The sequence below is a fragment of the Magnolia sinica genome, chromosome 1 (assembly GCF_029962835.1).
Source record: "Magnolia sinica isolate HGM2019 chromosome 1, MsV1, whole genome shotgun sequence".
NCBI classification, from domain to species: domain Eukaryota; kingdom Viridiplantae; phylum Streptophyta; class Magnoliopsida; order Magnoliales; family Magnoliaceae; genus Magnolia; species Magnolia sinica.
Window position 1 is genome coordinate 118,889,378 of NC_080573.1, and position 26,131 is coordinate 118,915,508.

The following is a 26,131-nucleotide window of genomic DNA, read 5'->3' on the forward strand; positions in this document are numbered from 1 at the left end:
CCATTGACAGATGCTTGATCATATTGAGAAAATTTAGAAAAATCATAATTGATCACTGGATAGTTTTGGAGATTGCTACTTAGTGGCATCGAAGGATCTTCGATGTCATCGAATGGTCCTCGTTGTTTGTTGATGCCATTGAAAGTCCTATCGAAATTGTGCGTAAAATTGCATAAGTGCGTGATTTGTTTATTATTCCAATTATGTTATATATATTATATATATATATATATATATATATATATATATAGCAGGTGTAACGGAGATTATGGAGAGAATTTAGGGTTTTCTAGGTTGTTATAAAGGATTCAAGGGCACGAGGGATTCAAAACAGACTTGAGAGTTGTGGTAAGATTATCTTTTTTTTTATTTTTTTTTATAAGATTGCTTTTATACTGTATCATTCGTTGCCTTGTGCAAGAGTTTTTATCATAAAATTTAAATGGCCTACTTTCTGAACTTATTCGTGTGACTCTGATTATTTTGCTTCGTTCTGCTGTACGTGCTTCCACGTGTCCTAGCTAGCGCAACAGTAACCCCGCGGTAATGGCCGCACCGTCCTGGGTGAGGGGGGGTCTCACCTAGGGACGGACGCACCGGGCGTACGATAGCTACAGCCAATCACAATCGACAGTGGCATTTCCATAATTACATTGCGGAAGGAGCCCGTTTTCGTCTATCAATTTCTTCTGTTATATTGTTTCTCCCCCCCGCGCGACCGCGAGCCGAAGCAATCCTCATCTCCACTCGCGCTATTCCCACTCACCATTTTTTCTCTCCAAAAAGAAGAGCGAGAGAAGGTATGAATCCATCATAAAGATTTTCAAATACCCTATTTACAAATTTCCGGATCTTTATGGACCTGAAATTCATTGATTTTTTTTTTTTAATTTTAAATTATGATTGCAGAGAGAGAGAGAGAGAGAGAGAGAGAGAGAGAGAGAGAGAGAGAGAGATGGGAGGAGGGCGCGAGGTAGTTACATCGTTGGATGGGGTAAGAGACAAGAACGTGATGCAGCTCAAGAAGCTCAACACTGCCCTTTTCCCCGTCCGTTACAACGACAAATATTACGCAGATGCCCTTTCCTCCGGCGAGTTCACTAAACTAGGTTTGTCTTCGTTCAAGGGTTTTCTTCTCCTGTCCTCTCTCTGCTTTTGTGGGTTTTTCGGCCTTTTGGTTATATTGTTTGGGGTTTGGTATTTGTGTATTGAACAAATGAAATTTTGGTGGTCTTATTATTATTATTATTTTGGATGGTTTGATAGTTTGCTTTTTATAGGTATTTTTATTTTTGCTTATTTATTATTTATTATTAATTTTTGGGTTATTGGTTGAAATTTCTAGGATTTCTTTTTGTGTATTGGTGTTAGAAATTTTTGGGGTTTTATGGTTTTTGTAGATGTTTTAACATTACTCCCATTTCTTTACATAATAGGGAAATGATATTTACACCCCATTTTCTGGTGTTGTGCACTACTCTTTTTCTACATTTTGTACTGGAATATGCCAAGAAGTTTCGCACTATAGCGAAAGTAGAAGAAGGGTGTGTAATGTATCTTAAAAAAAGTGGTGTCGTTAATGTTAAATGGTGGCTAAATTAGTATTCTGGTTTCAGTTTTCTACTGTTTGTTGTTGGTTTTGCTTTGCATGTGTAGATGTATTTTAAGGGTCTATTGTCTTTATTTATTTTCTTTTTAAATAATGGTGGGTTTCTGTTTTGGGGTTGGGGTTTTGGTTCTGCTATTTTCGATACTTGGTTTTTGTGCATTAGTAGATGGAATGTAAAGTAGTTTGTGGAGGTTTTTTTTTTTTTTTAAAGTTTAAATTGAAAATTTTATTGTTCTCCTTTTGGATTTCTACGGGATGAATTGATTCCTGTTTTGAAGCATAATTATTTATCTTTATGTTCTTGGGAACGATTAAAGAGGATCTAAACCTCTTCTGGTTTGGAAAAACCTCTTGTGAAACTTCTTTTCAACTATAAAGAACGGAATCATCCGCTCCTGTATATGATATTCAATCACTTTGAAAAAGATGTAAGAAATGAAATGCCACAACACATGTCCAAGTGGCACAAAACAAATATCATCTATCGTAAGTTTTGCTCTATTCTGCAGAATTCATACATTGCATTAAATTTACAGTATTTTTATGATACTTCAGATTTTCTGTACTTTTTCTCTCATGTGAAGTGGGTGAATCTCTCAAAAAATGTGAAGTGGGTGAACTTTTTGTTTTTTGGTATGAGAAATGCTAGTGAACGATTTTGTGCCATTAATGGGTGAAGCACACATTGAGTTGGGTTCTTTCATTCTACACAATTCAAGGGGATATGAGGTTATTATTTCTTGTTGTTCGGGGACCTTGTAAAATGGTTTTATTGAACCATTTGAGAAGTCCTTTGAGTCTTCATTTGACAATTTAAGAATCCTTTTGACTTAGGAATTGAAGGTTAGTCAAATTCAAAAGGGAGCGTGTATAATTCAATGTTTTAAAAGCTAGATCCGACTGGACAGAACAAGTTGGACTGCAACCAGACACAAAAAGGTCCTGTTCACTATGGAAGGAGACTTAAGCAGTGTGATTGATTGGGCAAAAAAATCCAGGAGCTGATAGCAATCTTTTAACGAAATTTAGCCCCTTTGCCTTTGGGCTAATCATTTTGTTTACCCATGTTGGAAGATAGGCAAAATTTTGTTTCTGACACATTGGCAAAGGAGTGTGTGAGTCATTAGGCTCTTTTTAGTAATTCATTGCACTTGCATAATGTATTTGGAAAAATAATATTTCCTTACTTCCTCCAAAAACAATAAAGGTCCACTACCCAGTGAAACTAGAACCATTGATCTCCCATCAAATGCAAAAGTTACTATCCACCACATCAAAGGCGTTTTGGATGGTTAATTTTCTCTCTATTATTGTACTTTAAGTAGATGTCCTGGGTGTTTTGTATAATTGGAGAATGTGGGATGGAACTGTACTTTTAAGCAGCCATCTAGGTTTCTTTGGAAGGCAAGTGCTTCCCTTCATGGAATTGATTGTTTCTAAAATAGGTAAGCTTTCCTATTGTCTATCCTAGACCTTCGTAGGGCTTGGGCATTCCAAGTCTCTTTGGAGCTCTGGTGGTAGAAAGGTTGAAAAATTGGCGGTGTGAAAGAGGAACTAGCTATCTTTTGGAGGAAGGATAGCTGTTCACAAATCAACTCTTTCTACCCTACTTGCATACTTCAAGTTTCTTGCCTAAGTGATGGGCATGATCATGGATAAATTGGAGAGGTAGTTACGTGTTTTTTTTTTTTTTTTGGTGGGAGGGAAGTAGAGTGAACTATAAGTACCATCTTAAGTGAGTAGGTAGGAGTTTGTAAATCGGAAGTGATTGGAGGATTATTTATTGGAAACAAAATTGGAAACTCAACACTATTGGGTAAATGGTTATGGAATTTTTAGTGTGGAACACAATGCTCTTCCAGACTTTTTTTTTTGGTCAAGGATATGGATACCGGGAGATGAATTAGAAAAATGTTTTAGGTAATCAACAAAAGAGGCTTTACTTTCATGGCTTTTAGTTTGTGGTGATTGATAAGTTCAAGAAAAAAGGATTATTTATTTATTTTTTATTTTTTATTTAAGTTTGAGTAGGGGTGGGAGATTGATTTAGATTCAGGAAGGTTTTTTCCTAGGAGGATAAACCAGTTTTACGTTGTTTGTAATCATCATAGGATGGTTGTTAGTAGTCACTTGGTGATTGTTATGAGAGAGTGGAGGGAAGGATATTGTCGAAGCTTTTCTTTAGGAGTAACTGTAAGGTTGAGGAGATGGGTTCTTTTAGTAGATCTTTTGGGCTGGTTAGAGGGAGTCTTGTATTACATCCCATGGAATATAGTATGGATATGGAACCATTTCGGGCCTGTTTGCATGCTGCCAAAAAAATTATTAAATTGATTTTAGCTGGTAGGATACTGTAGTTGTTAGCGCCCGTTGTCTACGTTGCAGACGGTCTGGACGCGCTTGACTGGTGTGGCCTACCTAAATATTGGATGGTCTTGATATTTGAGCCATGGTTGATGTAGGACAATTAACCACTTGCTCTAAAAGCTCGAACTGTTAGAGTATGGCGAATTAACCATTTTATCTCATAACCTAGGCCCCACATCGCATGGGTTAGGACCTTGGCCAAACCCCCTTCGTGGGCCCCAAATCACATGGGCCGCCCACCCCGAGTGTCCCCGCATCCCACGGGCTACCCCACTCGAGCCTGGTGTGAAATGCACATTAATCACCCCTGGTAAGGAGTCTTGAATACGAGACCTCATCCGTGGGCCGCACCCACCCCGAATGTGCCCATGTATCCCACAAGCGACCCCACTCGAGCTCGGTGTGAAAATACCCCTACATTAATCACCCCCTGTGAGGAGTCTCGAACACGAGACCTCCTACTTTGATACCAATTTGATGTAGGACAATTAACCACTTGCTCTAAAAGTTCGAACTATTAGAGTATGGTAAATTAACCATTTTTTCTCATAGCCTAGGCCTCACATCGCATGGGTTAGGACCTCGGCCGAACCCCTTTCGTGGGCCCTAAATCACATGGGCCGCCCACCCCGTGTGTGTCCCCGCGTTCCACGGGCTACCCCATTCGAGCCTGGTGTGAAATGTATATTAATTACCTCCGGTGAGGAGTCTCGAACACAAGACCTCTTCCATGGGCCGCACCCACCTCGAGTGTGCCCCTGCATCCTACAAGCGACCCCACTCGAGCCCGGTGTGAAAATGCCCCTACATTAATGGTACTTTAACTTCATCGCACGGCAATGTGGATGGTATGGATCTTGCCTACTTATGCCCAGTTGGCACGTGTGAAAGGAGGCACAAGAAGTATGCCTTTCTAGCTGATTTCCAAACAAAACACTGTACAAAATGTTTTTCTACAAGCTATACAAGCTTGTAAGTGTCTTTATTGTGGCACTCAAGCAGATCTTTAGGTGTCTTTTTACCAAGTTGTATAGAATTCTTTCATCAATATGTGGCCTACCATTAGTAAGAGTTACTTGTTGGGTACCTTCATTTCACCAAGAGCCAGAGAATTTCATTGAACTACTGCTGGCATGATCCTTACGCATTCTTACCTCAAACTAGGAAAATTTATCTTTCCAATATGTGCTTCATGTGTAGGGAAGATGAGTCGTGCGTCATTTCTTCATTTGTTGCTCAACAGGAACATAGATTTTGGAGTTTCTTCATAAGCATTTTAGGTATTTAGTTGGTGTTTCTAGAATTAGTAGAAGATCTTATCTATGTTTGGACCATTTGAGAAAGGAGGTGTATCCTTTCGAGGGTTCTCTCTTATGCTATTCCATGGGTACTGGAAAGAAAGGAACAATGAATATTTAAAGATGAAATTTTGATTAAGGAAAATCTTTTGAGAAGATCAAATTGCTTATCATGCAGTTGGCATTATTAGCATGGGAAGAATTATGTGGAGTTAGCATTCAAGATTTGAAGTTGAGGTAAGCAAATGGTGTTTAGAATGGAAAGGAGATTGCTGTTATGGTAGGTCACTTAGAATGTGGTGCTGGCTGGTAGTGATGTGTGTTTAGGGACAATTTGTGGGCTGCCAAAGTTGCTTTTCTACTTTGGTTGCACCAATAACTCAAATGAAGCTGAGGTGAGTACACTTCTAGAAGGAGATGCTGGCAAGAATCATAAACTAATCAAAATAAGAAGGAAAACGAGTATCCTTGAGTTTGATGCATAATAAGGGTTTTGGTCTTTGGTAATTTTTGATGCAGTACCACTTCTCACCATGCATCATCTTTCTCAAGCCTCCAAAGTCGTCCTTAAAAAGTGTCCTCATGCGCAAACAATTTTCTGAGCATGCAATCTTTATGTTCTCTCCTCAAAGGCTCAAAGAACACCATTACTCAAGCATCCTTCACAACCACGCATCCTCAACAATTCCTTCTTTCCAAGAGCTATCATTGATTGAACTACCCTTTTTATCATCCAACTCTTGGACACTTACAGTGAACAATTGGGTAATGTCTTCCAAACATTCTAGAATAACATACAAGTGCTCCTTGTGGCCGCCCTCTTTGTCAATGTTAGTTATTTCGTCAATGACATCTTGATCAAAGATACATGGTTCATCCCAATTGTCAATCTTTTATGCCATGAGAATGGAGAATCATAATTGCCATCCTGCTCTTTCTTCATAGCCTTCAAAGTTTTCTTCTTGAAACTCTATATGAAGTGCAATCAAGGAATGGGATTTCACGTGAGACCTCAGATTTGATATTGCAAGCACATCCCATACTCTAAATTACTGAGATGAATCTTTTTTATGGTGATGAGAATCATCATTGATTCTTGAAGCTCAATGACATCTGCATGACCACCACAGCCTTGGGCACTTTATGCAGCAGTCAGAATTGGAATCCAATGCGATCAAACTTGCTCTCCATGTCCATATGGAACTAAGCATCTCGTGTAACTCACAATCTCGAATCTGACCTGATGAAGGCCATTAGTCTGTTGCATCCCACCGTGGATGGACCATGCCCAAAAATCTCACGGATTGAAGATCCAGGCAGCTAATCCGGAGACTTTTTCCAGTCAAATTTCGACTATCATGTTACTCTGCTTACTTGTTTATCTGCCACAAATTGAAAGCTTAAGATTGTTTTTATCGAGGATTTGGGCATAGTCAATCCATGATGGGATGCAATGGACCAATGGTCTGGATTACCGAACCATGCGTAATGCAAGTCAGAATTGAAAAAAGATTCTGACAAGCCGGCATATATTGTGCAATTACACAGGTCGTGTATCATCTAATTCCTCTTAAGAAAAAAGCAAACAAACCTTTCACAATCTACGTCATCTATCTGGTCTAAACTTAGCCATCCATTTGAAATCTCACTTGAAGACCAGAGAGAAAGTAGGAAAGTATCTTTAGTAATTAAACCAAAGTCTAAACGTGTCAAGGAAAAAAATGATAGTAACTAAAACTAAGCCCCAGGAAACAATCCTTGATGAAAATAACTTCATAAAAAAAACGTTCTTGTCTACCTTGGATGATTGCTCGGATGCCTTTAAGTCTGCATGAAATGATGAGCCTTTATGAAAAAACTAAGGACAAGAAAAAATAGAGTTAAACTCAAATGGCAAACGAGAATCTCAGTGTGGCTGATGAGTGACCCTCTTGCCATTCCATCCTTTGCAACCAAAATATCTGAACAATGTTTTAAGTAGCGCCCGTGGTATAGTGGTAGTATAGTGTAGCTACAATGCTACATAGCACACCAAAATAGTTTTAAATCACATGTTGCGAATGCTAGCATATGCTATGCCGCATATGGCGTGGGTAGTGTATGCTACTGTGGAAGCGTGTTTTAAAGCTGAAAATCAAAAGTTTTAGCTGACCCTAATTAATTAGGATAAGGATTGGATGGTGATGATGGTGCTGTTATACTTTTTAGTTAAGCACAATTTGAAAAATGGTAGTGATTCATTATCATCACACGTGGCATTAATGTATAGTTATCCAGACCATCCAAACTATGAACCCTATTGGGGACTGAAAATATCTCCTGAATCACATGTATCAGGCAGTCGTGACCATCTATACAACTCTGCCAAGTGTATGGTTGAAGAGTTACAACCATTTTTAAATGTTATATAACTAGCATAGTATGCTAACCCATAAAAGCAAAGATTTCTCAGGTTCCCTCTTTCTAAAGCCCTATTCCCTCATTCAAAAGCCCTCTTTCGATTCTCTCAGTCCACAAAATGATTGAAGACAAAAATTTAAAGAATCAATCGCCCTACGAGAATAGAGGGTGACTGTCCTTTGTTTAACATGGTGTGGCCCACCTGATGATTGGATAGACTTTTTTTGTGACATCTCATCATTACAGTTGGGCTCACATGATACATGGGGTTGATGGCATATACAGTTAAACATAGTGGGTCCCCCAGTTGCATAACTTCTACATGTTTAGCATTTAGTGAGCTTCTCATTTTATTTTTTTTTCACTAAAGCTGTAAAAAAGAATTATTTATATTTGTTTGCTCTTCTAACTTGTTAATGTGATTTGTTTTGGATTGTAAGTGGTTTGGCTTCTGATAACGTGTTTTGAACATGCTTTTACTAGAGAAATGATGCATGCTTTTCTAGGCTTTTCTTTATTTGCTATTTTGTATATTTATTTTTTACTATTTGCCATAAGTTTCTCTATTAATTTAATTTTTTAATAGGAGTATCGTGTAGCTTACGCTACACACAATGTAGCTTATGCCACATGCTATAAAGTGGTGAATGCTACTCTGCAAGCTATATGCTATTTAAAGCGTGGCATATAAATAACAACCAAAGGTTTCAAATCAATTTAAGGAGAGCTGCTGAAGCTTGTTGATTGGTGAATTTCAGTTGGCCTTAGGTGTAATAGGACTTCCAGTTATTGCGCGCGATCGTATAATGAGGTCCTCCCCGCCGGTTATTGGAATGATGTGAGCCGGGCCGACAGCTTGGAAAATGAAGCTGTTCTAGGGTCCGTTGATTTTTCGGTCAAAGGATCCAACCTCGGTCAAATTCTCCCGCAAGAGCACTTGATTGAGTTCGCCACTTGATTCCCTGATTAGATTGGTGACTGTAAGCAGCTACAACGCTTCGTTGGCTGCCTCAACTATTTGTCTCCCTATTACCAGGACCTAACAGCCGACCTATCCATTCCTTTCGCTTTTTGAATCGCCTCAGAAAATATTCTCAAGAGCCTTGGGGCCTGCGATGCTCTCAAGCAACATAGATGGTGATGCCAGAGATGGTGATTCCAACTATAAACTGGCTAATCTAGGACTTCCGCCCTATGTGTGCGAAACATCCCATTCGCTTGCACCTAGGGCTGTCAATGAGTTGGGCTTGAGGTTGGCTTCAGCATGGATTTTGAATTGTTCTTGCCGGGCCTGTTCAAAATTTTGATTTGCTTGGCCAGAGCCCTGCTCATTGACGGCCCTACTTGCTCCAATGATGGTCTCTATGAAGTCTTTGACGTTTATGACTACTAACCCAATGTTTACATCATTTGAGTTAGATCATTGGTCAAAATAAGTGATTCACATTCGTCATATTTCGGTATGAAGATGAAGCCTGAAAAGCAATTCAAATATTGAACTAGAAAAGTTGGACGGTAGTGTGATAGAAGCCTATCTGGTCCAAGACAAACCCAAGCAAGATAATTGTCCTCTCAGCCCTAAGAGGAACTCTAGGGACTTTGTTTCAGGTTCTTGGAGACTCTCTGCCTCCTAGCCTCCTCAGCTTGGCAAGGTTGCCTCTTTCAAAGAGGCGCTATTCAATCACTCAATCGGGATTCGGGAGCCTTCTACGGACTGACTAGATGCTGCAAATGATTTGGGTTCACGAGTTAGTTCCCATGAGAAAGGTGATGGAACTTCAATCTAGCTTTGCTATTTATTTTGATGTGGGCCATGCTAGTTGGACGGACATAGTCGATAGGCTAATGTCTTACTCCTCTAGTTAATGCCAAAGTGGTTATGGGTAGATCCTCTCCATTTAGCTTCCTCTTCTTCTCCTTATTGGAAGATCTGGGGATGCACAATACGAGCAACTCCATAAATCCATTGCAATCACCAAGATTCAATGCTAGTGTCCTTCAATTGTTGCTCTCAATGAAGGGGTTTGGGTCAAAATCTTCGTGTCCCAATTCATTTATGGACTTGTTCGGTGATAAAAGACATTGCCTGTTGACTTAGCAAAGTCCTCAATAGTGATCCAGGACGTGGATTGTGTGGTGACACTGCCACCACAGACGCCTGTGGTGACCGGACACGACAAAATTTGATTGGACAACATGCCACTGTCAGAGATGGGGCCCACGCAAAGTATTTTTGGAAGTTGTTGGGTCGAGTGTGTACTTACTGGGTCCCATCCCTGACAGTGGCACGTTGCCCAATCAAATCTAGTCTCGTTGGGTCACCACGGATGTCCCTGGTGGCAGGGTCACTACACAATCCACGTTCGCAACTTTAGACAAAAGGTTCCTTCTATTTGCGATAGCCAAGGTTCTCACGGCCGGAGTGTCGGTTTCATCGTGTGTCGTAACGGCCGTTATGTAAAGGTAATAGTGGCAACCATTACACGTTACGAGGTCGTAAAGGCTGTTACAGAAGAAATGACTTGTAAAGGCTGTTACAGCCCCTGTAACTGCCTGTCATGCCCTCCGTAAGGCCGTAACGGCTCCGTTACGGTCCATGACAGAGCCAATACAAGTTTTTCAGTATTTTTTTTCCTCAATAAAAAAGAAAAGAGACCATAACGGCCGTTGTGGGGGCTGTAACGACTATTACAGCCTGTATTTACGGCCACCATTACCGTTACGGAATATCTTGGTCGGTTTGGTTGCTGCAAGAGAGGTTGAAGGCCTCTGCTTCTTGATTTTGGCAAGCATGGAACCACTCACATCATCCAATTAGACAATCCTTCTCAGCTTGGTTGGTCATCAATAGCCATGTTGTCTAGCTCCTAGACTATCCCAAAGCATAAGTGTTAGGCAACCATCAGAACGGAAGAGTTGTGGCAAGCACAACCCCTTAGAATGAGGGAAAGGCGGGCATTGTTTCTCTAAGTGCTTACGCTGTGTTGTGATTGGTCTAGTTGGCATCCCCATCAGCCCATATCACTCTAGATGGATTTGAGGGGTCCATATGTGGTAGAGCATCCCATTGGTAGTTGGTAGGTGGGCCACTCTAAAAGTGGTCGTAATTAGAGCTGGAAAGTCTTTTGCCATTCAGATCTCAAAAGCCTCAAATTCACCGCCTGACCCTACTTTCAATGGGGCCTTTCATCTCTCAGTTGAGCTTCAGTAATTAACTTGTCATGTTGATCAACAGTTGATCATATGCAGAGTGAGGAGAGTGAATCTTCCCCCTGTGATAGATGACATATGCCCCCATCCAACTACCACAGCCTATATCTCTGAGATCACCTAACTAGATTTAAGATAGCAGCTTTGGAAATCCTGTGGGCGGTGTCGCAGTTTCCAATTGTCCCATTATCCCCAAAAATCTCCTCTATAGAACGATCGTCCCAAATGGTAGCCCCTCTCAGGCCTTGCTTGAATAGTTTTTGGGAGAAATATAAGGCTACAACCTGGTTGACAATTACTTCCGGTTCCCGCCCTGATTCAAGAGTGCCCTCCCAGGTCACCTGGTGGAAGTAACTTCTCTCCCTGAGGGCAGATTCGCAGGCCCTGCTGAGGTCACAAGACTCCCGCTCTCCATTGGTGCTATTGATGTTGACAATCTGTTGTTGTTGGGGCCCTCGTTAGATTGCTTACCTTCCCTCCATGAGTGGCCTAGGTGGGTGGATGATATCAGATTGCAATCAGCTTTCATTTCTTTTGGGAAAGAACGAGGTGATTGAGACAGTTAGATTTGAGTCCACCTCTCCCTGTGGTAGAAGAAACTAGAAAAGAAGGCACAAACACTCGGCTTAAGCATTGAAGGGGAGGAAAGCAACTTCTTCATCACACTCCACTGAATCAAAGTGAAGGGGATTCCAGCCAAAATGGGCAGTTCTAGTCCAAGAAGCATTAAGAAACAAAAAGGGCTGAGAGAACTAGAGAACTTAATTTCGGTAGTGAACTATGATACTAAAAGGATCAGATGGGGTTGGGAATAGCACCCCGATTGTTCCCAAGTGATCATCCTATCATGGGTATGGGAGCCCTGGGAAGTCAGTCGAAAAAGCTTACGGTGAAAGAGATTGTATGTAAGCATAAAGTGGAAGTGTTGATTCTACAGGAGATCGAGAACGAAGACATCTGCACAGAAATTAGAGCTCTATGGGGAAACTCTGACTTTGTTTGGGTAAGCTGACATGCTATTTGGAAGATCAGAAGTATCATAGTCATATCGAACACTGCTAAACTATCAAAGATTGATTCGGTCACCAGCAGTGTTCGTTTCAGAGCTAGTCAATGGGGTGCCATTGCTCATCTGCAGTTTATGACCCAAGTAGTTTGAATCGCAGATAGGAGTTTTGGGCTGAGCCAAATCGCATTTTGGGCTAGTGGGATATTCCTTGGTGTATAGCAGGGGACATAATGTGATCAAATTCTCTCATGAGAAGAGGGTAGGCTTGAGAATCACAAGAAGTATGAGAGTTTTCTTGGCCCAATAATTGTTGAATGATCAGACTGGATAGATTCTAGGTAGACAGGCATTGCGACGAGTTGTTTCTGTAGGCAAATTTAAAGGCGACCTAAACATACATTGGATCATAAACTGATCTCTCTTTAGTAATGGAATCTTGGGGCCCGAAACCCTTCTGTTTAATCCTCGTGTTTCGAGAATATATGGTTGGATACTCGTCCTTCATTCTCCTGGTCAAGGACTAGTGGAATTCCTTTGTGGTGGCCAACAAGGCTGGGCAGAAATTCAATCTCAAACTTAAACGTCTTAGAGTGAAGTTAAAGGAATGGAACAAAGCTGTTTTTGGTGACCTTCAAGATTCCAAAGAGAGACTGACTCAGGAAAATCACTAGTTGTGATAGTTAAGGGGAGGATCCTCCACTTCTCTTTGAATTGGTTAGGAGGGAGGAGGCTAAAGCTGAATTGGAAGATATTCTATGGAAAGAGGAGATCCATTGTATATAGCAATCTTGGGTCAAATAGATTCAAGAAGGGGATAAAAACACCATTTCCTTTCATAAGTAGCCAATGCTTGTAGAAGATCCCATCTGATATTTGTCCATCAAGATTGGAAATGAGCAACTCTTAGAGAAGTCGGGCATCGATACTGCTATAGTTGGTTTCTACAAATAGGCATACACAGTAATTTCCCATAAGACCTATCCTGGATGGTCTGCAATTTGACAATCTGAGACCTATCCTGAATGGTCTGCAATTTGACAATCTCCTGTTAGATGTTGCGTCACTTTCTGGAAGAGAAGTTCTCCAAAGAAGAGGTCGAACAGGTGATTGGGCTTGGGACCAGACGGGTTCACTATCGCATTCTCTCAGAAATGCTGAGATCTCGTTCAAGAAGACATAATGGAAGTGTTCAAAGATTTCTGCGATATAGCCCTGCTATGCTGAGACATGAATGCAAAGTTCATCACATTAGTGCCAGAGTAAAATGGCAACCAGGAAATCCACAACTTCAGGCTTTGATAGGCAGTCTATTGAAGATAATAGGTAAATTCCTAACCTTAAGTCAAAAGATCTTCTCCCGTCAAGCTTTACTATAAGAAATATTGCAGATACCATGCTCATCGCTCATAAGAAGATGGATGAGCTCAAAAAAGAAAAAGAAGAAGAAGATGAAGGACAAGCTTCCTCTTGAAGGTCGGTAATATGGAGTAGCGACTGTGTAACTGGCATTTCCTTGTTTATCTAATGGGGAGGATGGTCTAGGAATTCGCTGGAGGAGCTGGATAAGAGAGTATCTTTTGTGTGGTTCCCAATCCTGGTCAACCATTTCCAGATTGGCTCCTTAAAGAACTCCTGGGCAATTTGACAAGGAGATTACTTGTCCCCGTTTCTTTTAACGATTGTACCTGAGGTGCTTAACAAAATGCTCGAGAGGGTTGATTCCTCTAGAGTTATTCAAGGAACGTCTATGGATTCCTCCTATCTTCTGCACTCTCATGTTCAGTATGTGGACTGCACTCTTCTGTTAGGTGGCGGCTCATATGTGAAGCAGAAGGATCCATGGGCGTTCTATGTTGCTACAAAGTGGTATCTGGCCTCAGGATATACCTCTTGAAGAGTAGCATCTCCTGAATCAACCCTGCAGGTTGGGAAAACGACAACATAGCGGTGATGGTGGATTGTGGAATTGTAAACTTCCCAATCAAACTGCTGGGTGTGGGCAGACAGTCATGTGATTGATGATGTCATCAAGTTGTACAACCAACTTTTGGTGGCATGGAAAGGAAAATGGTTATCACTTGGCGGGAGGATTACTATGTTAAAAGTTCTTGCAAACATGCTGATTCACATCCTTACTCTTCTCTTCAGGTGTCCCCCCAAGGTGATTGATTGACCTGAATCAATTCGAAAAAAGTTCCTCTGGAATGACAATGCAGTTGCCACAAATTCCACTTTGTACTTGGTGAACTGATAGATGTATGCAAACCGAGCAATTAAGGTGGTCTTGGCATCAGATCCATCTGGGATTTCAACTCTGCTATGCTCGCCAAATGGTGGTGGAGAGTCAGCAGTGATGAAACCTCTTTCTTGAAACACATCCTGGTCGATAAATATGGTGTTGCTGAAGATGGCAGACAGCAAGGTCACTAGAGGGAGAAGGAGATCCACACCCTGAAAATTGATCTCCAAATTGTACCAGGTTTTCTTTCAAGTTCTAACACGTCAGATTTATTGCTGGGGATGGTTCCAAAATTCAGTTTCGGGATGGATAACTTGTGCGGTGACTCTTCTTTTCATAGCCAGTTTAATCCCCTGTTCTGAATTGCTACGGACATAGGGGGGTTCTATTGCTCATTACTTGCAGTGCGTGGCTAGAAAGGCGGGTTTCGAAATTCAGATATGACCTCAAAGATGAAGAAAGCTCATGTCTCTCTTTCTCTGAGGAAGCTGGAGGATTATTAATTTATTACATCTCTCTAGATTGGCATGACTGCCGTCTGGACTATAGACTAAATGAACATACTCAGTGAGGTCGTTCCTTCGAGGCTAATCCCATATCTCGCCTGTACCGGGCAGTTGCAGTTTGGGCTGGTGGGACCATGATGAAAGCAAAGGTCTTCTTCTGGACAGCTTGCTTGGATATGATCATTACATTGGATCATATTAAAAATGAAGGTATTGCTCGCTGTAATATATGCTCAATGTGCTTGTCTGCTCAAGAGAACGTTCCGTATCTACTACTCCACTGCCATTTTGCTGCTTGCATATGGTCTGCAAATTTCCAGGAATTCTATATTCCCTGTGTCATTCCTGATTCAGTGGCTAATTTTTGGCCTGACTATCTAATGTGTGGGGCTTAGTTGGTAGACTCTTATGGAACCTCGTCCTTAGGGCTTCCTTGTGAAGCCTTTTGCTCAGAAAGGAAAAGCCAAGTAGTTTTTTTTGGTTCAGCGGTTCTGAAGAAAGTTCTCATCATGACTTTGGAATGGGGCATTCAAACAAAGCTTTGAAATGAATTCTACCTATCATGTTCTTCTCCAACTGGGAGGAGTAACTGTTGCGCAGGAGGATTCAAGCCAAAGCCATCCAAAATATGGTGTTCTTCCTGGGGGTTACTTCAAACTCAATTTTGACAGGAGTTCTGAAGGGAATCCTGGTCTTGCCAGCATCGGGGGTCTGGTCTGGGACGACCATGGCCTTAATGTTCAGGAATTTGCTAGGCCTAGTGAGTGTTAGTGATTCTGAATTTGCAGAGATTGCTTCTCTTCTCCAGGGAATCAAAATCGTTGCCAAACGCAAGTATAATCCCTTTATCATCAAAGGAGAGTCGAGAAATGGGACTTAATTGGATCGCTGTTGGAAATGGTACCCAAAGATTTTGGGACATTATCGAAGAAGCTTCAGATAATGTTTCTTCCTTGACTGTTAAATTCTCTCATGTGCATCGCTTGGCAAGTTCAAAGTCTGACAAATTAGCAAACGATGGCATTTGCTTAAGGGCATTTCAAATCTTGATATTTTTTGCAAGGAGATTTTAAGTTCTGACAAACTATCGAAAGTGGGTGTCAATTAAGAGCTTTTTAAATATTTTAAATCTTGGATTTTTGGCAAGATATTTAAGTTCTTTTCCTTTTTTTGTCCCCTGTTTCAGTATCTCCGCTGTCCCACGGGTATTTTTCTCATTCATAGTATTCTTTCACTCTCCTTTTCTTTTAATAATACATTTCATCCATTAAAGAAGAGAGAAGAAAATGAAAAGTTCTCATCTAGTGTATATGATGGGGACATCACGCGCACACGCACGCCCCCCTACGCACGCACGCAAGGAGGAGGGCTCCACCATCGATCTGGATCGATGACGACGTCCAAGGAGGGCCTCCTAGTTAGAGGACTGCGTTTTTGTTCGTTGGAGTGGGCCCGATAGTCATGTAAATCCCACCATGGGTTCTCATGATGGTGGCCCACTATTCTAATTAATCTAGTACTTTAAGTTTTGCTTATTATTGTTATTAGGAATATCATGAACGGTTTAGATTCCTTTGATTAGTTGTTATTTTTTATTATTTTGTCTCCAAGTAATAGGTTGCGCACATGGCGCGAGTTTTGGGGTATAGGGTTTTCTTATAAATACGCACCCCTTGCAGGTTTTTTTTTCCTCATTGAAGATTAATAAAATTTCTATGTTTTTTTGCTCTAAATTTCTAAGTTGTGGAGATTCAATTGGGTGAAACTCTTCCTTGAAGAGCTGACTACCGTGGTGCGAAGCCACATCTATCCCGATTCGCCCCCACCTTCTACCATTCATATTTCTCTTCTCCTACAATCATCTATGCTTCAAATCCATCCTCTATTACAACTGTTTTTCTCTCTACAGCAGATTTTCAGAATTTGGCCCTACAGGAGGGCTGAAACTTTGGCGGAGCACCACGCATAGACCGTGCATTGGATCAAGCTGAAATTTGGAGGTTTTGTGGCCCACCCCTGGCCGACCAGGGCCAAGCTGGCCATTTTTTGATTTGTGGGCCCCACACATGTGCGGGACACCTCCAGCGCACGTGCGGCTGGGCCTTCGCCGCTGTCTACACGTGTGATTCTTCTCTGGTTCGTCTCTCCCCTCTCTTTCACCCCAAATCCCTAACCCTAATCCTAAATTACTCAAATTCCCAATTTTATGTCCTTTCTTCAACCTTAGGGTTCCCCGAATTGAAATCTGTGAACCCCTTGGATTGGAGAATTATTTTTGTGCATGTGTGGATGAATTTACCCTCCTTTGATTATTGTTTGGTCTATAATTTTGATTGATCCAACCCTAGCTTGTGTAGGCCTGGGCCTGCATAGATTCCCCTTGATTGAATACTTGAACTTTTGTGTGGGATATGAAATTTTGTGTAATAGTTTTTGAACTAACATGATCTAAAGCCTGAATATCTTGAACATCAAATTTGAATTTCATGTCCTGCATCAAATTTGGTATCAGAATACAAGGTTTCTATATGGGAATGCATTGCATGTTTAGGGTTTAGTTTATTTGTGTCCACTATGCATTAAATATCATCATATAGAGCTGTTTAGAGCTCCATAATTTCTGATATAAGCTGCTGAATTTTCTGCTATTAGAAAATTCGCATACCTCTTTGTTGGATTTTCTGTTGACAGATTCTTTGGACAGATAGGGTGCTGGAAATTGAGTAGTATTGTGTCATTTGACTCATTTCCCCCATATAGAGTCCTATAGCAGCATTTAGTCTCATCTAGGCGCATATAGTCGTATTAGAAGGTCTTTGAGTTAGTAGTTGTATGCCCACACGTACAGGTCGTGGTTTTGGCTTGCACCCTACACTAAACATGGAGCAATTGCAAGAGTCAATGGACAAGCTGACCCAACAGTTTGAGTCTTTGGGTAAGCGCTTGGAACAACGTATTGACCAACGCTTAGAACAGTTTGATATGCACATTACCCAACTAGAGACCTCCGACAGGGCAAACCCCACCATTGGGGAAGATGCCCAATCTTAGGCAGGTGGTCAGGAGGATAGACCAAGGAATGAAGGCGGCCAAGGAATCGGTTATCGGCACGCACCCGTGCACCCACCCCGTGAGGGACATTAAGACCACTATGACCCCGATGCGCAACTTCTCAAAGGAGTTAGAGTAGATGCCCCCACGTTTGATGATCACTAAGACCCTAAAGCTTTTCTAGATTGGTTGGCAGACATGGATCACTATTTTGAGTGGTACGACATGTAGGTCTTGTGGCTAGAGAGAGTGCATTAGAGGCTAGTGTAGAGTTATCCACTGAGGCTATTCTGGTAGTGGATGAGTTTCGTGATGTCTTTCTTGATGATCTAGCGGATGAGTTTCCCCCTATGAGGGATATACAACATACCAGGACGTGGGACACCGTACTACCTATAGCCGAGTTTGCGTTTAATAGTTTTGTCAATAGGTCCACAAGTCTAAGTCCTTTTGAAGTCGCTATTGATTATAAACCTAGGAAACCTATTGATCTTGGCCCTATGTTACTGTCCCATAAGCCATCAGAGTCTGCAGAGTCTTTTGCGTATCACATTCACTCATTGCATCAAGAAATTAGGCGAAAAATTACTACTAGTAATGAACATTACAAAATTTCTGCAGACCAACATAAACGATTCAAGTAATTCAATGTAGGGGACTCTGTGATGGTCTGCATCAGGCCGGAGCGATACCCTCAGGGAGTCGTTCGTAAGTTACATGCGCATAGCGTTGGACCCTTCAAAATTATAAAACGAAATGGTCTTAATGCTTATGTGGTAGATCTTTCACCTTCCATGGGAATTAGTTTCACATTCAATGTGGAAGATCTAGTTACTTTTCAAGGGACCACTGATACTTTGTCCGGCCCATCGCCCACTCATCCTAATTCCCAAAACCTGTCCCTTGATCCATGACCTCTTTCCGACCTTTCTTCCCAACCTCTACCTCGCATACCTACCATTCCCACACCCAGAGAGGAAATAGAGGATATTCTAAACCATCAGATAGTATTAACGTCGGACGGTGGGTTTCAGAAGTACCTGGTTAAGTGGAAGTCACGCCCAGCTTCAGACAGTACGTGGCTCACTGAGGATGAGCTTTAAAGACTTGATCTTGACATCTTGGAGCGGTTTAAGAGTTCGCTAGTGGCAAAATCTTCGTAGCCGGGGAGAGTTGATGGAGACATCACGTGCACACGTACGCCCCCTACGCATGTACGCAAGGAGGAGGGCCCCACCATCGATCTGGATCGATGACGACTTCCAAGGAGGGCCTACTAGTTAGAAGACCGCGTTTTGGTTTGTTGGAGTGGGCCCGATAGTGATGTAAATCCCACCATGGGTTTCATGATCGTGGCTCACTATTCTAATTAATCTAGTACTTTGGGTTTTGCTTATTATTGTTATTAGGAATATTATAGACGGTTTAGATTGCTTTGATTAATTGTTATTTTTTATTACTTTGTCTCCAAGTAATAGGTTGCGTACATGGCGTGAGTTTTGGGGTATAGGGTTTTCTTATAAATAGGCACCCCTTGTAGGTTTTTTTTCCTCATTGAAGATTAATAAAATTTCTGCGTTTTTATGCTCCTCTAAATTTCTGAGTTGTGGAGATTCAATTGGGTGTGAAACCCTCCCTCGAAGGGCTGACTATCGTGGTGCAAGGCCATACCTATTCCAATTCTCCCCCACCTTCTACCATTCATATTTCTCTTCTCCTACAATCATCTACGCTTGAAATCTATCCTCTATTGTAGTCATTTTTCTCTCCACAGCAAATTTTCAGAATTTAGCCCTGCAGGAGGGTTGAAACTTCGGCGGAGCACCACGCACAGACCGTGCATCGGATCAGGTTGAAATTTGGAGGTTTTGTGGCTCACCCCTAGTTGACCAGGGTCAAGCTGGCCATTTTCTGATTTGTGGGCCCCACACACGTGCGGGACACTTTCAGCGCATGTGCGGCTGGGCTTTCGCCGTTGTCCACATGTGTGACGCTTCTTTGGTTCGTATCTCTCCTCTTTTTCACCCCCTTTTCACCCAAAATCCCTAACCTTAACCCTAAATTACTTTAATCCCCAATTTTATGTCATTTTTTCAACCTTAACGTTCCTCAAATTGAAATTTGTGAACCTCTTGGATTGGGGAATTATTTCTATGCATGTGTAGATGAATTTACCCTCATTTGATTATTGTTTGGTCTATAATTTTGATTGATCCAACCCTAGCTTGTGTAGGCCTGGGCCTGCATAGATTCCCCTTGATTAAATGCTTGAACTTTTGTGTGGGATATAAAATTTTGTGTAATAGTTTCTGAACTAACGTGATCTAAAGCCTGAATATCTTGCATATCATATTTGAATTTCATGTCCTGCATTAGTATATTTGAGATAACTCATGCATGAAATCGGTCACCCGCTTACAAAGTTCTAGCTATTTGGTCATATTAAGCTCCAATATTGTACCTCAGTTTAATTCCAGTGATGCCTCTTGAAGATTCTAGAGGTGGAGTAACAGTAGTTGTTGTGATCGTGTTCATATGAGGCTATTTTACTTTTGGAGTTTTACTCTGGAAAGGTATTATAAAGACACTTGTAGATTTAAATGTTACTTTGATACATGTAAGCCATGTATTATCTCTTGCCAACTAATGTTACCGGACTATGGGCAATTATTGAAAGGGTCAGGTTTTGCAGATCCCCAAAATTCAATCTTATAGGATATGGGTATGGCAAGAACCAATCAAGGCCATAGGTAGAAATCATGTTAAAATACTTCCCTACCATATGCCAAGCTGAATTTGTTATTAATTCTAGAGGACCTACAACTCTAGAATTGAGATTCCAAGCAGATCTGGTTATCAAGTCTCAGGAAAAAGGGGGGGGGGGGGGGTGTGTGGAAATACTGGGGAGGGATCTAATATCCTTACTCTTATCATTCCACCAATCCAAGTATGATAGGTTCCAGGTAACTAAATGGTGTATTCTCTTCTTTTTCTTTTTCATTCTTTCTTTCTTTCTATGTTTCTTTCTTTTTCTTTCTTTTTTATTTTTATTTTTATTTTTAAAATTTTTTCCGAGGTAACTAAACGGTGTATTCATGTGATGCATTATCCAAAATCTGCTTCAGTTTGAACAAAACATGATCTATCATTCCACCTCATCATGCTTGAGTAATTCTGGGAGAGCTTTGCCATGCAAGAAGCTCTTATCCTCAATATGCTGTGATGATCATAGCACTATCATGATTAATGAGTAATATCCATGTAGGGTATGATTTCAACCATTGCCATTGAGGTTTGCATTTTGTTTCCTATTTATATGCACAAGGTTTGTAAATGGTTGTTCACTTATTCGTCAAAAATGTTGTCCTTTTACAGCATACTATAGCGATATTTGTGTTGGTTCAATTGCATGCCGCCTTGAGAAAAAGGAAGGAGGGGCTATTCGTGTTTACATTATGACACTGGGTGTTTTGGCTCCATACCGTGGACTAGGAATTGGTGAGTCTATGATTTATTTTTGACTTATCGTAGCTGCTTTTTGAATAGAGGTGTGCTCCAGTGGTACCGATGCCCCTGTAAGCTTACTGTGGTACCAGGCAGATGTTGGGCCCACTTGATGTATTCAAGCAATCAAATCTGCCCATCTGATGCGTGAGCTAAGTCTACCCGCAGGTATACAAAATCAGCCTGATCCAACACTCAGGTGGGGCACATAGCAGGGAACAAGATGAGAAGGAATGCCCACCATTGATTTTCATCTGGCCCGTCTGAGTTTTAAAACGGTCTAATTTTGGGCTTGACCCTTCATCCAGGCAAGATGAAGGGTCTGAATGGCCTGGATTGCAGATGAACTACACGGAGGGCCTGTTGTTCAACTCAATGGTAAACATCCACTCTCACATTGTTTCATGTGGACTGGGCTGATTTTTGGGTGGAGGAGGTAACTTGAGGTCACACATCTGATGAACAGGTAGGATGTCATGAATACATCACGTTGGCTCCACTTCTTCCATTAACACTGGAGTGTGCCCCTTCTCAATAATATACCTTATTCTAGATCCCTTCTCCTAGACCTTAATATTGCAGGCAGCATCTAGTATATGACATTGTCTTATTGAGATTCCAATATATTCAAGTACCCCGACGCCCCTCATAATGTGGGCAGAACATAGCGTTGGCTCCACTTCTTCCATTAACACTGGAGCGTGCCCCTTCTCAATAACATACCTTATTCTAGATCCCTTCTCCTAGACCCTAATATTGCAGGCAGCATTTAGTATACGACATTGTCTTATGAGATTCCAATATATTCAAGTAACCACCCCCCCCCCCCCCCCCCAATCATGCTTGCTCTTTTCTTCCTGCTACTGTCTTTAATGATAGAGTCAAAGCACTGTTTTTCTTGTTGGCAATGCATAGAAGCTTAAGAGCGACTGATTCTACTACGTAAACTTGGAGCAGAATCTGAAACTGCATGGAAGATCTAAGATATTGAGTTTAACAATGCGATTTTCTTCCGAAGATTCCCAGTATTTGTATTTCCTTAGTTTATGATGTCAACACGGCATGATAATACTGATACGAGCTGCTGCTGGGAATGTTTCCATTGAGTCCTGTTGCATTAGGTTTTGTTATCTTTGAACTAGTAGCAATTTTAGAATATTTCTATGATAAGATGCATGAAAGGGATGCCATTGAAGAACTCTCACAATAGAATGAAATTTTACTGTTTTGTTACATCTTGCATACTAAGATGTTACAAATGAGGTGCCTGTATCTAATATCCTGGATTTGGAAAATGGAAAGTTGTATCTCTTTTCCCCGTATCCATGTCCTGGATCATAGCTTTCTCCTGGGCCTATGTCTTGTTTTGGATGACAATGATTAGAAACAGGGTTGCTAAATTTTACCTTTTCTCACAATATGAGTAAACAAAAGATGTAACTCAGAAAAGAGACTTGTTCTAACCTTTTCTTTGGATATGAACTTTCTATGCAAATCCCTATTAACCATCCCTGAACCAGATATCTACTTTTTTCTTTTGAAATGATGATAATTTATTGAAAACCTTCTAACCTTCTCCCAAGTAGCATCCCCAGAAATTTCTCAACAAAGCATGGTGTAGATAAGAGAGGATTAGCCAATTACCTTTCAGCCATCCGTTTTTTTCTGTACATTGTGGTCCAATTGTGGAGTGGAGCGTCCTCCTGATTCTTCAGCCAGGACATCTATACAGTGGGAAGGACATGGTTGATTTTTCAACTTGAGCTACATTGGCACTTACAATTAGTGGTGGCAATGGGTCGGGTTCAGGATCAGTGCAAGCCGTTTACTTAATGGGCCAAGAAATGCTGCCTGAACTTTACCCATGACCCATCACCCTGTGGCCCAACCCAAACCACTTAAAATTCATCAAGCCCAAGGCCGACCCAAGCCTACCTATTTACTTGTAATTGAGTTGGGCTAGACTGATTCAACCCAATCCGGCATGAGTCACATGACTGCACTCAGGTTTAAGAATGGAATATGAATTAACTTATGCCCAGCACTGGCTAATTAGTGGATCCATACACGTACATCATGCGTAAATGTAAATGCAAATCATCTTTTAATCTGTTTTGGTTCTGGGCCGTGTCGTGTTGGGTCATCTGGTCCAGCCCATTGATAAGCTATCTGGGCAGGTCAGGTTTTTCAACCCAAGCCCTAATCCATTTTAATTAAACAGGCCACATTTTCTAACCTAAGCTTTACCCACCACCCATTTAGCTTGGCTGCCCAAACCCACCTCAGAAGTGGGGTCTTGCCCCATGGGCCGACCCAACCCGACCCGACCCATTGCCACCCTACTTGCAATGGCATGTATAGATGCTGGCTTTCGACATGTGGGGAATTGACAAGCTTCGCTCACTAAACACAGTAAATGCTTCTAAGCTTTTCTCATGTCAAGCTTTAGGTGTTGTTTATTTAAACAAACTCAAAGGTTTAATGTGGCCTTCATTATGCTAATGGTTAAGAGATGGTCTCATAAATCTGCCATTGTTGGATGTACTAACCAATGCATCTTATTTTTGTGGTGATTTATCAACATTTCCTATGAATGTATTAATTCTATATGATCAGGTAGCAACAACAGCCTTAGAAAAAGTTCCCGTCTCTTACTGGCTGAAAACAATTGCTTGGTTTTTTTTTTACAGGTACGAAGCTGTTGAATCATGTTTTGGATCTGTGCTCGAAGCAAAACATCTCAGAGATTTACTTGCATGTGCAAACCAACAACGAAGATGCCATTACCTTCTATAAGAAATTCGGCTTTGAAATTACAGAAACCATTCAAAACTATTACACAAACATCACTCCACCTGACTGCTATGTTCTTACCAAGTTCATTGCTCCAGCTCAACTGAAGAAATGATCCGGTGACGCCCATTTTCTGCAGAAACCCATATTGGTGGATGGCTTGAATCAAAGATTCATACGCATCGGTTAAATTCACAGAAGAGGTTTGGAGGTCTAGGTTTTTAAAGGCTGCGCTCGATATGCTAAAATATGAATGTTTTTGGTTCAAATATGTTGTTAATCATTAATTGTCATGGTGTCTTTGCACTACATGTGCCTCAGTTCAGACCTCTTTGCTAGCTTTGCAGATGAAATCTCTACTAGTTTATGGGGATATGAAGAGGTCTGGATTGAACATTCAAGCTTTATTAGGTCAAAATTTTTATTGAATTTAATAGAAAGAGTAAAGATGCTTTCAAGTGGGATTGATTTTTCTCGTTTTTCTACAGCTGTGGTTTTTGCTAAGCCTGCCTCTGGACGAATGTGCCCAGAACCTGGAACTCATGGCATGTCCAAGCTGTGTATGAGGTTGTCCCTGCTCTGTGGATGCTTCTGGCTAAAAACATGGCAGTATACACGTCATTTGGTCCACGGAATATGCAAATTTCCTGCAACCTGTTACAGGGAGCCTGTGTAACAAAAAGCTGTGGGGACAACTGGGATGCATCCGCTGTTTCCAGCTGATGCACCAGCTCATGTTAGGATGGGTTCCCACAACCCAGGAAGATGTGAAACAAAAGTGGGTCACACCACAGGAAACAGTGCAGCAGACGGAACACCCAGCAATGACCATCCTGGAACCCAATAGTGTTTTTTTATTTTTCTTGTTTTTTATTCTTTTGTAATTTTAATTTTAAAATCAGGAGTATGTGTTTTCCCTTCATCCTGGTGGTAATAACCTTATGATTGCGGGCAGATGGTATATAAATATTTTGGTGGGCTGCAGGAAGGTTTCAATGGTGGGCGTTCCACCCTTGCTGTTCCTGTGGTGTGACCCACTTCAGTCTTGTATTTGCCTCATTTTTGGGTTTAATCCTAACATGAGCTGGAGAAACTGATGGACGGTCCCCCCCTGTAACTGGTTATGTAGTGCATTCGTTCATACGTGCATTGAATGTCAACCTTTGTGGTCTCTTTTAAACTGCCTCTTTTTTTTCTTTTTCTTTTTTTTTCTTTTTTTTTTTGAATTTTGAGTTCACATGAGGCTAGGCTCAGATGTCCCACAGAAGTTTTTGCCAAGCGTGGATGCATTTGGAGAGTTGTGGGCTGAACAAAACTCATTTTCAGTATTGTAGCATTGTATTCTAACCGCCTTTTCTTTTCTTTCTTTTGGTGATAAAGCTGAGTTTGATTAGGTGCGTCCAATGCTCAGACTGGAAGCCACCACTGCTGTTTATGGCAGGCTTCAGTACAGGTGGATCCTACCTTTCAGCGACCCCGATCGGTCATCCAGCGGGTGAGATTTCTTTTGGCCATTTGCCTGAGTGGGAATCTGAGCAGGCCTCCATTTTGCCATACGCCTGTTTGCCCCTGTGCATCATTGCTCGTGTCTTATATTCTGTTTTACGGATGTGAACACCCCTCTTGGCCGTAATTGAAGTGTTGCCTCCTGATTTGAGATTTTATGGAGCCTTTTTTTTTTTTTCTTGGTTGCCGAAATAAAAGAGCGGCAGGATTCCTTTCTACTTTGAGGTTTGCTGGAATACGTCAGATGTATTGCTAGATACATTGGGACTTAGGTTTTTGGATCTCCCTCATCTTTCAATTATCCAAACCGTTTATATGGGCAGGCCTCACCTTCAATGGTGAATGGTAACAGATAAAAAGTCTCAAACCTTGCGCTCCCAATGAACCATGTGCCTGTTGAAGAATGCACTGGCGACTCAAAAGGCAGTGGCTTGGTTGAGGGAACCCATCGGAGCCGTTGGGGCAATTGCTACTGTGTATGGACTAAAATGAGTGGAGATCCGCAACCAGGTGGGCCAAACCACAGGGAACAATGGTGATGGGGTGCCAACGGTGGGTTTGTTTGGGGCAACAATTGTCTTTCATCAAACCCGTTCATCAGGTGTTGCTCACAGGGATGAAGTTTGAAGATACAAAAAT

General features: G+C 41.4%; 1 protein-coding gene across 1 annotated transcript; it reads left to right on the forward strand.

Annotated features, from left to right (window-relative positions):
* The first annotated feature begins 506 nt into the window (after positions 1-506).
* On the forward strand, positions 507-24,454 carry LOC131255650 (uncharacterized). The gene is made up of 4 exons (XM_058256429.1): positions 507-800; positions 918-1,109; positions 21,065-21,187; positions 23,884-24,454. The coding sequence occupies exons 2-4, from the start codon at positions 956-958 to the stop codon at positions 24,099-24,101; spliced, it is 495 nt and encodes a 164-aa protein (XP_058112412.1). The 5' UTR covers positions 507-800; positions 918-955; the 3' UTR covers positions 24,102-24,454.
* Positions 24,455-26,131: the final 1,677 nt, after the last annotated feature.

Excerpts from the sequence above, each read along its gene's own strand:
- LOC131255650 (XM_058256429.1), top strand. The coding sequence starts at position 956 with ATGGGAGGAGGGCGCGAGGTAGTTACATCGTTGGATGGGGTAAGAGAC. Across the intron at positions 1,110-21,064 it reads CGGCGAGTTCACTAAACTAG|CATACTATAGCGATATTTGT; the intron begins GTTTGTCTTCGT and ends GTCCTTTTACAG. Across the intron at positions 21,188-23,883 it reads ATACCGTGGACTAGGAATTG|GTACGAAGCTGTTGAATCAT; the intron begins GTGAGTCTATGA and ends TTTTTTTTACAG.